Source organism: Ailuropoda melanoleuca, chromosome 5 (genome assembly GCF_002007445.2).
Source record: "Ailuropoda melanoleuca isolate Jingjing chromosome 5, ASM200744v2, whole genome shotgun sequence".
Classification (NCBI taxonomy): Eukaryota; Metazoa; Chordata; class Mammalia; order Carnivora; family Ursidae; genus Ailuropoda; species Ailuropoda melanoleuca.
Window position 1 is genome coordinate 105,965,051 of NC_048222.1, and position 15,172 is coordinate 105,980,222.

The 15,172-nt window shown below is 38.2% G+C and overlaps 1 protein-coding gene across 1 annotated transcript in view; it reads left to right on the forward strand.

Annotated features, from left to right (window-relative positions):
- The window catches only part of IQCM (IQ motif containing M), a 452,018-nt gene that overhangs the window by 85,293 nt on the left and 351,553 nt on the right, over positions 1-15,172 (forward strand). The window contains 1 exon segment of the mRNA XM_034661734.1: positions 698-965. Coding sequence (XP_034517625.1) covers positions 698-965 — 268 coding nt within the window.

Here is a 15,172-nt window from a genome sequence, read left to right on the forward strand (position 1 = left end):
TCCTAGTTCTTATGTTATATAGATGAGAGAAATCATATGATAATTGTCTTTCTCTGCTTGGCTTATTTCACTTAGCATTATCTCCTCCAGTGCCGTCCATGTTGCAGCAAATGTTGAGAATTCGTTCTTTCTGATAGCTGAGTAATATTCCATTGTATATATGGACCACAGCTTCTTAATCCAGTCATCTGTTGAAGGGCATCTCGGCTCCTTCCACGATTTAGCTATTGTGGACAATGCTGCTATGAACGTTGGGGTGCATATGGCCCTTCTCTTCACTACGTCTGTATCTTTGGGGTAAACACCCAGTAGTGCAATGGCTGGATCATAGGGTAGCTCAATTTTTAACTTTTTAAGGGACCTCCACACTGTTTTCCCAACTTGCATTCCCACCAACAGTGTTTTAAGGGACCTCCACACTGTTTTCCCAACTCATTCCCACCAACAATGTAGGAGGGATGCCATTCTTATTAAGGGCTTTTGGAAAACCATAAAGGATAATATCAGCTTTACCTGAGTACTGTAATGTGCTTTATAGTAAATATCTTATGTAGTAAGGTACTTTGTAAAATACATTTAGTGGGTATAATTTTAGTAACTTATTAATAAAATATATAATTTTATTATATGATTAATATTAAAATTAAATACAATTTAAATATAAATTAAGTTAAATTTATTTTTGTTTTACTCACAGAATAAAGTTCAGGGTACTTCTATAAATGTTTTTAAAAATAAACATCAAAAACCAAAATCTGGCAAATTCATACCTTTGGAGATTAAAAAAAAGGAAACACTTGATGTGGTCGAAGAACTTCGGACAGCACACAGAAGTATTTGTTTTCCCAAACACTTGTTCAAAAGTGAACATTTTAAGGAGCCCTCACAAGGAACTTTTTTCAAGGAGCCAGACATTTTTAGCGTAAAGGAGAAGTTCAAGGACTCTATGGATCTAATTGCGAAAGGTAAGTTTTTGGTGTAGCAAAGAAGTTCAGTGAACCAACAGGCAAAACCCTTTGCTTCTGGTGTGTTTCTAATGGAATTTCCTTGTCGAAACAAAAGCCCACACTTTAACTCTTAGCAGTTGAAGGCGGGGAGGCACGATTAAAAGAGTTACTAAGCTCTGGGGTTACCAGAAATTGAAAGGAGAGTACACTAATGGGAACGAGGAATTTATTGGGACAAAATTGCTTAGCCACGTCTTCCAACAGAGTGAGTGATATTTCTTCTAATATAAGACCTCAGACTGTGTAGTTCACAGCTAATAAAGCAGTGAAAGGTTTATGGTTTTGAATTCTATTGTTGAGCAGGATAGATAGAGTAGGCAAGTTCTGTGTGAATGTGTTCCCCCAAACCCCCAAAAAGATTTTTGGGAGCTATAGAATTTTCCTTTAAGACAAATTATAGGAAAGGTTTACTTTCTATCAGGAACTTGGCAAGATGGAACCTGGAAGTCTATTTAAGCAAAGTGATATTGTTTTCCAGAGACTAATGGCTGAAATAAATGACTTCTTAAGACACATTTCTGTTTAAGCCTTCATAACTTCATTTTTCCTCTTTTGTTATTCCTTGTTATGTTATTCTTTCATGTGAAGTTTTTTGATTCAATTGAGTGCCTGCTCTGTGGCGGGCACTATGTTAGAAGCTGGAGAAACAAAGATTAAAGGGCTCATAGAGTAACGGTGAGGATGAATGACTGGGTAATTTCTTATCATCTAATTGTGACAATTGCTGTACTAGACATAAGTGCAAAGCATTATGGAGACATTGAAGAGTAATCAACCAAGTGCCAGAATGAAAGTTTCTCAGGAGAGATCTCATTAGGAAGGGTATTTTAAGGAGAAGTTTGTTAAGTGTCAGGTGGGAAAAGAAGAGGCCATTCTGGGCCATGGGAGAAAATAGTAAAGCCCTGAAGGGAGAAAGAATGTGATGTGTTTTGGGAAAGGAGAGATGTGATAAGAAGTAAGGTTAAGAAGATGTGAGTGAGGCTAGATTTACAAGAGAATATAATAGCAGGCTGAGGATTCGAACCTGTGTATAGTAGAAAGCCATTGGTGATTTCAAGCTGAGGGTGGGGAAGAGGGTGGAGAGGGGTTTACAGCAGCATTTCTCAAAGTGTAGTCTTCTGAACACTAGTTCTGAGGGGTTCATCTCAGCAAAAGGGATCTCTGGCTAGATACATTTAAAAAAATGCATTTACTGGTTGAGATTCATATTGAGCATTAATATATTAAAGCTCTATGAAATGCTGCAGAAAATAATTCTGTTTGCTGTTTGTAACCTGGCTATCACCAATTCACTTGAGCAAAGAATTCCTAAAGAAAGATATTGAGGTGTCTAGACTGGAAAACTGGGTAGATAGACATCATTAAGTTGAGATCAGAATTCAGAGGGACAAATGGATTTTAGGCAGGTGGAGAAGGGGATGGGAAAGATACCGAATTCAGTTTTAGATCTGCTAAGTAGACACGCATATGGAGACAGTCATTAGGAAGTTGGAATTGTAGATCTGTTAGTTAAGAGAGAGAGATAGGTGAAGACTGAAGATTAATATTGGGAGTCACTGCTGTGCCATAATTGTGGGGGTCATACATTTGTTCAACCAACATTTACTTATGATGTGAGATGTATAGAGACAAAAGATATGCTACTTGTCCTTAAGAAGTTCAAACTTGATATATGTAATTTGTCTGTGGTTGGATGAAGAAGGATAAATAGACAATTACAATATAGCGTGACCCATACTGTAATAAAAACAAGCTTTACTGCTTTGAAATCAATAGGAAAGATACCTAATTCAGTTATAGTAATCAGGGATGTATTCCCAGATTTAAAGTCTTTGGTACATTTTGAAGGATGAATAAGTTTACTCAAGAAAGAAGAAAAATTCTGTCTGATCAGATGGTCTGACCTCTAGACGATAATGGATATCTGAGAAAGTGATAGTGGTATATTTGCGGGAACTAAAATGATTTCACATAACTGAAATGAGGATTGAAGAGTAATTAGAGATGAGACTAGATATTGGAGAACTTTGAGTTTTAGCCTAAACGCAATGGGAACCATTCAGATGTTTTAATGAGAAGTTGCAGTGATCACATTGGCATTTTAGAACATTTCTGGGAGCAGAGATGTAGTGTGATGAATTTTGGAGACACAAAGTCTATGAATGAGGAGACTAATTTATATGAAAAAGGATGACTTGAATTAAGGTAGCACCCCTGGGGCCAAAACTAAGGGGAGAGATTTTAGAGATATTTGAGAAATAGAGTTATCTAGATTTGGTCAACAATAGATGGAACATAAGACACAAGGAAAGGGCTGTGGGATTCTTGGCATAGTGGTTTGTCCTAGTGGCAGCATGGAAACACATGTGACATATTAAAGGGTTGGGGATGCATCTTATGTAATGGTAAAACTGCCACCAGCAACCAGCTGGAATCTAGACCATGTACCTACTGAACTTTGTTGTTCTAGATGATGAAGTTGGGAAATAGCATTATTGAAATATGTTGCTGGTTTTGGCTGCCTTTGGGAAGTTATTATAAAAAAGAGATGAGCTAACAAAAGTATTGGCTGGTTTGCAAGCAGAAATGAAAGGGCATAGTCATACCAGGTATCTGGGTCCTTGGTTTTGAACAAATGTCTAAAACTTATTGCAGCAAAAATCAGATTAAGGGTATGTCCTTCTTAAACCAGCCCCATTATCTCAGATCACCTCCAAGCACTTACCACTAAGGTGAAAGACTAAGGCAAGGGGTGAAGAAGTGAAGATACAAAAGATTTTAAAGCTATGCTTAAAAAAAGAACATTGAATGTGGTTATTGGCATGAAGAATTAATTAGAAGAAAATAGATTAAAAAGTCTACCAAATATTTTAGAGAATTTTATTGCCAGAGAAACCATGAACCTTGATTTAATCAAATATTCAAAAGTAAAATAAGGTGGCTTTATTTGGAAGTGACCCACAAAAGCTGTACAGTCCCCAAGGAGGATAATAGCAAGATGTGGCCAAACAAGGAAAAAAACTTCCCAGAGTGGATCCAGGGGCCACGAAAAAAAAATGAATGAGGAAGCTTACTCCCAGAACAGAATCACTGTATACTCAAAGAACTTCCCTGCCTCCAGGGCAGGGGACTTCTCAGTGACTCCTCAGCAGATTCTATAACTTCTTCGGTTGGTGATTGCTATGTGTCTTCTCTTTTTTTCTTTCACTAATGGAGTTTTTCCTGAGGTTATCCTGTACCTGCCCCACCACTGGAAGTTGTGTGTGGAAATAATTGTTATGTTTGGTGCACGTTATTACCGGACCAGAAGGAGCCACACCTGGACCTGATGGAGAATACTGCAAACAGCCAGAGATTCTGGACACTGAGCTGGATGTAGTGCTCTGGCTGAACTTTAGGTTATCTCCTTTGAGGAGAGGAAGAATGTGATTTGTCAGGGAATAAGATTGGATAGATAATTGATGTCCAAATGGGCTGACTGTGGCAGAGACTGGCTAGATGTTTATCAAACTTATTCCTATATCCTTTCTTCCTGGGCACTTGGCTAACATACACTGGTCATGTCCCTCGCAGTTAGAGCTATGTGACTAGAAATAGGCTCAGTGCAGTATAGCTGGAGGTGATGCCCATCCAAAAAATGTCTTGTGTTCTCCTTTCAACATGGTTCCTCTCATTTTCAAGTATGAGGACTCTTTTTCAATACTCTTAAAACAATTGCAATTTTACTGATGGGAGAATGATAAAAATGCTTTTAATAACTGTTGATTGAAAATTTTTTGTTGAGATACTGAATAATTATACAAACTCAGTATGGGGAATACAGAAGTGAGAAAAATGGTGATGCCTTCCTCCCTATGGAACTTGTAGTCTAGAAGGAGAAACAGGTATCAATTAAATAATCACTTGTATGCAGTTGAGAGTAGATGACAAATGAATGGGACCTGGGCATCAGCAAAGGCTTTCTAGACGAAATGACAATTGTAAGCTATGAAAGATATGAGGAATTACTCAGTCAAGAAGTAATTCCTGCTGTTTCAAAAAATAGAAACAGAAGGAAAACTATCAAACTCATTCTAGGAGGCCAGTATTACCTTGATCCCCAAACCAGGCAAAGACCCCATCAAAAAGGAGAATTACAGACTGATTTCCCTGAATACGGACGCCAAAATTCTCAACAAGATCCTAGCTAATAGGATGCAAAAGAACATTAAAAGGATTATCCATCAAGACCAAGTGGGATTCATCCCAGGGATGCAAGGGTGGTTCAACATTCACAAATCGATCAGATCATATCAAAAAGAAAAGAGTCAAGAACCATATGATCCTCTCAATCGATGCAGAAAAAGCATTTGACAAAATACAGCATCTTTCCTGATTAAAACCTTTCAGAGTGTAGGGATAGAAGGTACATTCCTCAATTTCATAAAAACGATCTATGAAAAGCCTACAGTGAATATCATTCTCAATGGGGAAAAGCTGAAAGCCTTCCCTTAAGATCAGGAACACGACAAGGATGCCCACTCTCGCCATTATTATTCAACATAGTACTAGAAGTCCTTGCAGCAGCAATCAGACAACCAGAAAGGGATAAAAGAAGAATTGGCAAAGAAGAAGTCAAACTGTCTCTCTTCACAGATGACATGATACTCTATATAGAAAACCCAAAAGACTCCACCCCCGAACCACTAGAACTTACAGAGCAATTCAGTAATGTGGCGGGATACAAAAATCAATGCTCAGAAATCAGTTGCATTTCTATACACGAACAATGAGACTGAAGAAAGAGAAATTAGGGAATCCATTCCATTTACAATAGCACCAAAAATCATACGTTTTCTCAGAATTAACTTGACCAGAGACGTAAAGGATCTATATTCTAGAAACTACAAATCACTCTTGGAAGACATTGAAGAAGACACAAAAAGATGGAAAAATATTCCATGCTCATGGATCGGGAGAATAAACATAGTTAAAATGTCTATGTTACCCAGAGCAATCTACACTTTCAGTGCCATCCTAATCAAAATACCAATGACATTTTTCAAAGAACTGGAACAAAAAGCCCTTAAATTTGTGTGGAACCAGAAAAGGCCCCGAATGGCCAAGGAATTGTTGAAAAGGAAAAACAAAGCTGGGGGCATCACGTTGCCAGATTNATGCCGGATTTCGAGCTGTACTACAAAGCTGTGATCACAAAGACAGCATGGTACTGGCACAAAAACAGACACATCGACCAATGGAACAGAATAGAGAACCCAGAAATGGACCCTCGGCTCTTTGGGCAACTAATCTTTGATAAAGCAGGAAAAAACATCCGGTGGAAAAAAGACAGTCTCTTCAATAAATGGTGCTGGGAAAATTGGACAGCTACATGCAAAAGAATGAAACTTGACCACTCTCTCACACCATACACAAAAATAAACTCCATGGATGAAAGACCTAGATGTGAGACAGGAATCCATCAAAATCCTAGAGGAGAACATAGGCTGCAACCTCTTTGACATCGGCCACAGCAAATTTTTTCATGACACATCTCCGAAAGGCAAGAGAAACAAAAGAAAAAATGAACTTCCGGGACTTTATCAAGATAAAAAACTTCTGCACAGCTAAGGAAACAGTCAAAGAAACTAAGAGGCAGCCCACGGAATGGGAGAAGATACTTGCAAATGACACTACAGATAAAAGACTAGTATCCAAGACCTACAAAGAACGTCTCAAACTCAATACACGTGAAACAAATAATCAAAAAATGGGCAGAAGATACGGACACTTTTCCAATGAAGACATACAAATGGCTAACAGACACATGAAAAAATGTTCAAAATCATTAGCCATCAGGGAAATTCAAATCAAAACCAGCTTGAGATATTACCTTACACCAGTTAGAATGGCAAAAATTGACAAGGCAGGAAACAACAAATGTTGGAGAAGATGTAGAGAAAGGGGATCCCTCTTACACTGTTGGTGGCAATGCAAGTTGGTACAGCCACTCTGGAAAACAGTGTCGAGGTCCCTTAAAAAGTTAAAAATTGAGCTACCCTATGATCCAGCAATTGCACTACTGGGTATTTACCCCAAAGATACAGACGTAGTGAAGAGAAGGGCCATATGCACCCCAATGTTCATAGCAGCATTGTCCACAATAGCTAAATTGCGGGAGGAGCCAAGATGCCCTTCAACAGATGACTGGATTAAGAAGATGTGGTCCATGTATACAATGGAATATTACTCAGCCATCAGAAAGAATGATTACACAACATTTGCAGCAACATGGACGGGACTGGAGGAGATTATGCTAAGTGAAATAAGTCAAGCAGAGAAAGACAATTATCATATGGTTTCACTCATTTATGGAACAGAAGAAATAGGAAGATCGGTAGGAGAAGGAAGGGAAGAATGAAGGGGGGGTAAACAGAAGGGGGAATGAACCATGAGAGACTGTGGACTCTGGGAAGAAACTGAGGGCTTCAGAGGGGAGGGGAGTGGGGGACTGGGATAGGCTGGTGTTGGATAGTAAGGAGGCCACGTATTGCCTGGTGCACTGGGTGTTACACGCAAATAATGAATCATGGAACATGGCATCAAAAACTGGGGGTGTACTGTATGGTGACTAATATAACAAAATAAAAATTATAAAAAAAAGAAGTTATTCCTGCTTGGAGTTCTAGGCCATGGGAAAACCATTTGCAGTGGCACAATGGAGGGAAGCACAGAAACTATTTCAAAGAAGTGCAAAAAAAACTAATGTAGCTGCAGTTCTGAGAAGGAGCAGGAGAGGGGTTAACTATAGCTATGTGAGAAACATAACCTTGTAGTCAGTGCTGGGCTAGCAGATGTTTAATAACTGGCTATGGTGGGCAAGAAGGAGGGAGCCTGATTTATAGATTTGCTAGTTTCTATGGTGTAAATATTCGAAGGTAGCCAATTTCAAGCTGCCAACGGTTTACCACTGATCACGTGATTTCGGAAGAGATGCTCATGGTCTGTTTCGAGAGTTGTGGCAAACACCTTTCATACACCACTTGAAATCCTCTCAGACTCATTTCTTATTACAGCTACTGATGTAGAGTCCGCTTCCTTCTCCAGGCTTCCCTGATGCCATCCTGGCTTGGGACACAATAGGAATGGGCTCACCACTGATGCATAAGCAACCAGGAAGGGAGGATAAGAGCCAATGGATAAATGTCTCTGCCTCTCTTCCCGGGGAAGAAGGGTCTCAGTGACACTCTATAAAACTTCTCAGAATGTCCCAAACAGCTTCTTGTAGTGATGGTCCACTCAAAAAGGATTCTTAGATTAGCCCTTTCTTTCTTGTTTTCTTTCTCCCTTAAAATACTCTCTTAAAAATATTTTGATGGTGAATTGTCAGTAGTTGCTAAAAGATTGGGTGTGGAGTGTGAGGGAAAAGAAGAGTCAGGGAAGGATGATTCTTAGGCTTTAGAACTGATGAACTGGAAGATAGGAATTGCCATTTTCTGAGACAGGAGAGGAACATGCAGTTTTCAATGGGCAGAAAGCTAGAGTTGAGATTTGGACAAATTATGTTTAATGTGCCAATTATACATACAAATGAAAGTGTCAGGTAGCGTGTAATGTACGTGTGGGCTCAAAGGAAAGAAAAGTTGGGAGTTACTCAGGTACAGATCAATATTGTCTAATAGAAATATAATATGAACCACAAATATGATCAAGAATTTTCTGGTGGCCACATTAAAAAGATAAAAAGAAACAGGCAAGGGGCACCTGGCTGGCTCAGTCAAGGGAGCACGTGACTCTTGATCTTGGGGTTGTGAGTTCAAGCCCCACATTGGGTATAGAGATTACTTAAACAAACAAACAAACTTAAAAAAAGAAACAGGAAAATTAATTTAATTTAAAATTTTAGAAAGATTTTATTTATTTGAGAGAAAGAGTGAGAGAAAGAGAATGAGCGGTGGGGAGGGGCAGAGGGATAGAGAGAGAAGCAGACTCGCTGCTGAGCAGGAAGTCTAATGCAAGACTTGATCCCAGGACCCAGAGATCATGACCTGAGCTAAAGGCAGATGCTTAACTGGACTGAGCCACCCAGGCATCCTGGCAAATTAATTTTAAGAGTAGATTTATTTAATCTAATATATTGAAAATAACCTATATAAAATTGTATTTTACAGTTTTTTTCATACTAAGCCCCCCAAATCCAGTGTATATTTTAGAAATTGGACTAGCCATATTTCAAGTACTCAGTAGCTACAGTTGGCAAGTGGCTACTGTATTGAACAACATAGATATCAATTTTATTTACAATCATTGATTTAGAGAAGAAATAAATGTTGGTGGAAAAAAAATCCAAGGACTAAGTCCTGGAGGTTTCCAACATTTAGAGGGCAAGAAGAGGAGTACCCAGCAAAGGAAGTGGGAAAAAGACAGCTAGGGAGTGTGTGAAATATGTTACTCATATTTCTTTTTTAAAAAATGTTTGTGAATTTATTTATTTATTTGAGAGAGAGGGCATGCACTCACATGCATGTGAATGGCGGGAGAGGGGCAGAGGTAGAAGGAGAATCCTCAAGCCAACTCCCAGCTGAGCATGAAACCCTGTGCGGGGCTCAATCCCAGGACCCTGAGATCATGACCTGAGCTGAAACCAAGAGTCAGATGCTTAACCAGACTGAGCCACTCAGGCGTCCCATGTTACTCATATTCCAGTCAAGTATTAGGAATGCCTTAGACAAGAGCAAGGAAAGCTCATCCATTGTCCTAGAAGGAAGACAGGGCCATGGGCAGACACACAGGGTGATTGGTAGATTAGATGGTGGGATTACTACTATTTTTTTTCAGTGAAATTAGAAGTGAGGTCTTCACTTGAGGATGGGATGGGAATTATCGAATGTTGAGGAGTGAGGAAAAGTGTGAAATAATCATAATCTGGGAAAGTGTGGAAGTGCTTGGACTATGAAATGATAATTTGCTGTGAAAAATATACCCTCTTTTTTGTTTGTTTGTTTAAGAGAAAAGAGAAATAGTTGAAAAGTGTCAATAAGGATAAAGGAAGAATTTGACTTTATCTGTAGCCCTGAGTATGGAAAGGGTAGAAGAGAAGAATAGTTACCCCTTGAGAGAGGTGTTGAAGAAGTTGTGCCCTTAGGAGAATAAGGGGGGTTAGAATGAGAACATTAGAGAGAACATAGCTAAAATATCACTTTAGCTGATGGAAGATCTGGGATTTCTTAGGGTACAGTTAAGAGTTTGGGGAGGTGATTCAAGGAAGGATGAAAGAGTGGGAGTCTGTGGAGATTAAGGTCAACAGCAAAGAGAGTGAGAAGACTAGTTCTGCAGGTCTTTTATAGAAAGTGGGTAATTCCTTCTAATGGTAATCTCCTTTTGGAGATTGTTTTCTTTAGTGGTTTGTAATCAGGAGGCCAAGGATGTTTTGGGTCAGGGATGTGCGAAAGGAGTGAAGGTTTTATCAAGAGCACAAGGAGGACAGCGGTCCTGCTATTATAGGCTCTGTTAAAGTCAGAGACATTTTACTGGGAGCCTTTGCATGTGTCCCACCAGACAGCTATGAAGTGCTGATCTTAAGAGTTTATATTTGAATTAAAATTGGAATTCATTTCTCAAAGTTCTTATCTCAAAAAGTGTATATTAAGTCTGTAACTTGGATCTATTTTTTAAACATATTCCCAATATTCACTTCAGTGTGAATGGAACCATGATCTAAGATATCAGTGGTATTAATTCCAGAACTTGATTAAAGTTTGTGAGATTAGAAAGAAAAGTGAGTCCCGTGTGTATGATATATGTACCTTTTGCTCACACTGCACTGACAAACCAGCTGCATTATCTTCTGTAAGCTAAACATCTATATGAGAACAGGCCAAACGTTCCTTGAATTTGATCCAAGGATATCAACTTTGAAAATACACTGTAACAATTAAAATATCAAATATTTAGTAAATATGTTCTTTGTGCTTGAATATAATACATGTCCATATTTTTCTTAATAGAGCAGAGTCAGAAAAAATATTAAATGATTTCTTCTTTGAGTATATAGATGTCTACAGTACTGCTTAACCAGTTTCTATTGTCAAGCTGCCAACAATTTATGGATTTTGATAATTAGAAATCACATGTAAAAATCTGTTTCTGTAATATATATGAAATACTAGATTATAGTTACTACATGCTATGTAGTATTCATCTATTTACATGTTTCCTTGGGAACAAAAAATACTTAGGTGTAATTTTGAGTCATTTAAATTTGAAAACAGATTTTAATTAAACCCAGTGAGATTTCCTGATATTCGTGTCAAGCAAATATGTTTAGGGTCAATATTGGATTGTTCCTTTACCAGTTTAGAAAAGAGTAGACGTGTGTGTGTGTGTGTGTGTGTGTGTGTGTGTGTGTGTGTGTGTATGTGTGTGTTTGAATGTGTATATGTATTCTTTGGTCTCCAAATACAAATCATCCTTTAAATATAAAATGAAGGCATAATGAATTTTAATAATGCTTTAAAATAACTACGTGGCTAGAAAGCACTGGAGAAGTCTATCAGGAAAAATGACTTTGTGCTATGTTTATTTATTTCTTGCCCAGTGGTGAAAACTTACTAGTTTTTCTGGATCAACAATGTATATAAAATCTTCTATTTTATATTCTAGTGATTTTAAGTATACATATGATATTAACAAATACCTTAAAATTGTTTTTTACGCAATCCCACAAAATTATTTGGAAGAATTTAAGACCAAGTTTCATAACAATTTATAAGAAACATGCAAACTAGAGATTTTTTTTAATGAGGTGGAGAATTATATTGAATTTGCTATTACAAAATAATTTGAGTTTTGGAGCTTTAGAACTTGCAGCATACTAATCTTCCTCTGTGTATAAAAACAGACCCTACTTGAGGAATTTCTAAATGAGGAAATAAATTTTGGATAATCACAGATTTTTGCAACTGCTTCTCTGCTTCTCTTAGTTTTCTTTTTGGTTTAGATTGCTAGGTTTCTTCCCATTTCCTGCTAGTAATTTTCTTTTGCTTACCTATGCTCTTGAAAAAAGAACTTAAACAGAATTCAGATTAGCAAATTATATATTTGAGTGACAAATGTCTTGAACACAGTTCTTTTTTCCTTATGCTTTTTCTTTTTTGATGCTGATCTGGTAAGTTCTGAAATAGAAAGATGCAGGGTGGGGACTCTAAGACAGGAGACTCATTGCTTCTGTAGTGACATGGTTTACTACACTGAAGTAGTCATAAAGTTCATTACCTTTTAATAAAGTAATAGTATCTTAAGTCTAAAAAATTATTAAACATTATAAAGGATTTAGAGGCAGTTAAAAGGCATTCATTTTATCATCTGCCTTCTATTATTTTATTAGCCCAGAGGATAATTTAGGGAATAACAGAAATCTTAGGATAGAGTAGTGACTTGTAGGGGTTTTATGATTAAGTATACTTGTTCCATGTTTTGCTTTTGACAAGGGACACAAGCAGTGAAGAGCTGGGGCTAGTGAAATATTTTGCAGTGGGCTAGGGTTCTTCCTAAGTCATTTGTACATAAGCTTTCTGTACAAGTAAATAATTCCACCTTCTCTTAGGAACTAAAATGAGAGGGTTGCTTCCTAGAAATGGTTTCCTGTTAGCAGTGAAAACCTTCAGTGGACGTTTGTTGCTTTTGGCTTCTCAACATGCTTTAACCTTACTTACCTCCGGGAACAGCGCTCAGATTTGGCTTTGGAGAAACACTTCCTCCCATTTGGAGTCTGTGTAGTTTGGAGAGAGCTGTCGCTGTCACCTACCCCCCAGTGCAGCCTTGGCATGTGATTCAGGGACAGCCAAAGAGATGAGCTTATTCTCCTGACCACAGTGACGGGCTGAGTGATTGGGCTTAAACCAGCAAGGATGAGGTGAGCTTGGAGATACCAGAGAACACAGCACGGAATTCTAGAATAGAGTCAGCGTGGAAGAGTGAGCTGAATGATGCAGATAAATAAGCCCTGATGACATTGTTTAAGCCTCTGACCCAAGCTTTGCTGAAGACAGACTTTACCTGGATTTTCCAGTTTATGTGAATTGGTGAACTCTCCCTTTTGGAAAAGGCAGTATAGTTTAGTGGCTCAGAACGTGGGAGTTCAACTCCCTACATTTCAAATCTCAGCTTTCACACTCCTCAGTTTCTTCTATTTCTTTAAGGTAATTTGGTTTTCTGTTGGTTTTCATCAGTATACCGTCTGATGGAAACACCTTCTTTATCTGGTCATTGTAGGAAAAATTCCACTTAAGGTATGTGTAACAGGCTGAATCATAGCCACTTGAAGATATCACATTCTAATTCCTAAAACCTATACATATTCTCCCTTATTTGGAAAAAAAGATCTTTGCAGATGTGATTAGGTTAAGGATCTTGAGCTAAAGAGATTATCCTAGATTATCCCGGTGAGCTCTAAATGCCACACAATATCTTTATAAGAAAAAACCAGAGGGAGATTATGTACACATAGAAAAGGAGAAACAATGTATCCACAGAGGCAGGATTGTAATGATGTGTCCACAGGCCCAGGACTGCTGGCAGCCTCCAGAACCTGGGACAGGCAAGGAATGGATTTGCCTGTAGAGATTTTGAAGGAGCGCAGCCCTGTTAACACCCTGAGTTTGGACTTCTGGCCTTCAAAACTGTGAGAGGATATATTTCTGTTGTTTTTAGCCACCAAGTTTTCAATAATTTGTTACAGTGGTCATATAAAACTAATACAATGTCCTTCCAAAACTAAGTTTCAATTCTAGACATCATGTAAAAAAATACTTTTCTTTGTTATAATGGTGCAGAAATGTGATCAATAGGCCAGTTGTTTCAACTTTCATTTCCTCATTCGTATGTTTATTCAGAAGTTTTATTAAACTCTTCCTTAATAATCAGATAATATGTACCTTGGTCCCTGCCCTCAGGAAGCTTTCAGTTTAATACAAATTGCTTTCCCTTTCTCTCTCTCTCTTAAAAAAATACCTATCATCTATCTATCTATCTATCTATCTATCTATCTATCTATCTATCATCTATCATCTGTCTATCTATCTATCTATCTATCTATCTATCTATCATCTATCGGCATTGCAGGGTTTTTGGGGGGCTGGGGAGACCAGGGTTATGAGTAACACCACCTTTTCCCTTCTGAATTTAGAACCAATTGAATTGAGGAACAAGACACAGGAATTGGACAAATGGAGATTAAAATGTTCATTCTGGTACAGAGAAAGCTGTTGAGAGAATATGGCTCTGGATAAATAGCCCTGTGGCTTGTTAATCCTCTCCCAGAATTAAACTCACCCTCTTAGCCATATGCAGAACTTGCCAGCAGCAACCCTTCCTCCCCTGCTCTCTGCACAGAGCAGCACCTGCCCTCTAACTAAATCTAGTAGTGCAGAGGAGTGTGTACTTGCTTGTTCCATGCTGGTGGGCTGGAGACCCTCTGAAGGGACAAAGGCCGGTTTGGCTCTTCTAGTCAGAGTGGGACAGGCCAGGTGAGGCCAGGTGAGGCAGACCTTCTCCTCTGACAAATCAAATCCATGAACCTTTCTGTTTAGTCATCCCCTCTTCTCTCTTGTATTTCTGCACTAAGGGAAAACATAAATATATGCGTTCTTGCTGGTGATACAGTTTCTTATCATCAGAGGCCACCATGTTACTCACCAGTGGCAGGATTTGCCTTTAGTCTGAGGTTTACATACCTTTTGGAGGGTTTGGAAAAGCAACAGCCATAAACTGGGTATTAGGGTAATTAAATCTTTTACTGAGTGGCATGTAATTTTCTCCTAGCAATGTTGGGCCCTTTGGGACATTAAAAAAAATGTAAGCCACAGAACACTTCCTTCCTCTCAGTGATTTATATGTACCCAAGGGACCCATAATTATTTCTGTACTACTGTGTGGAAGTTAGTCAACCCTAACCACTAACATGTGTATTACTTTGTCCTTCTTCAGGCACAGATCTGATCACTTGCTAATTAGTACAATCAAGTAAAGTTAATTTTAAACATTTGAGTCTGAACTTCTTATTAAGAAGTTAAGATCTTGGTTGTTTTTCTGAGACAATACCTTTCTGAGATTGATATATGTTTATATAAAAGAAATAAGTGGAGGCTAACTTAATTGACTTCTCTTTTTACTAATTTTGAAGTGGA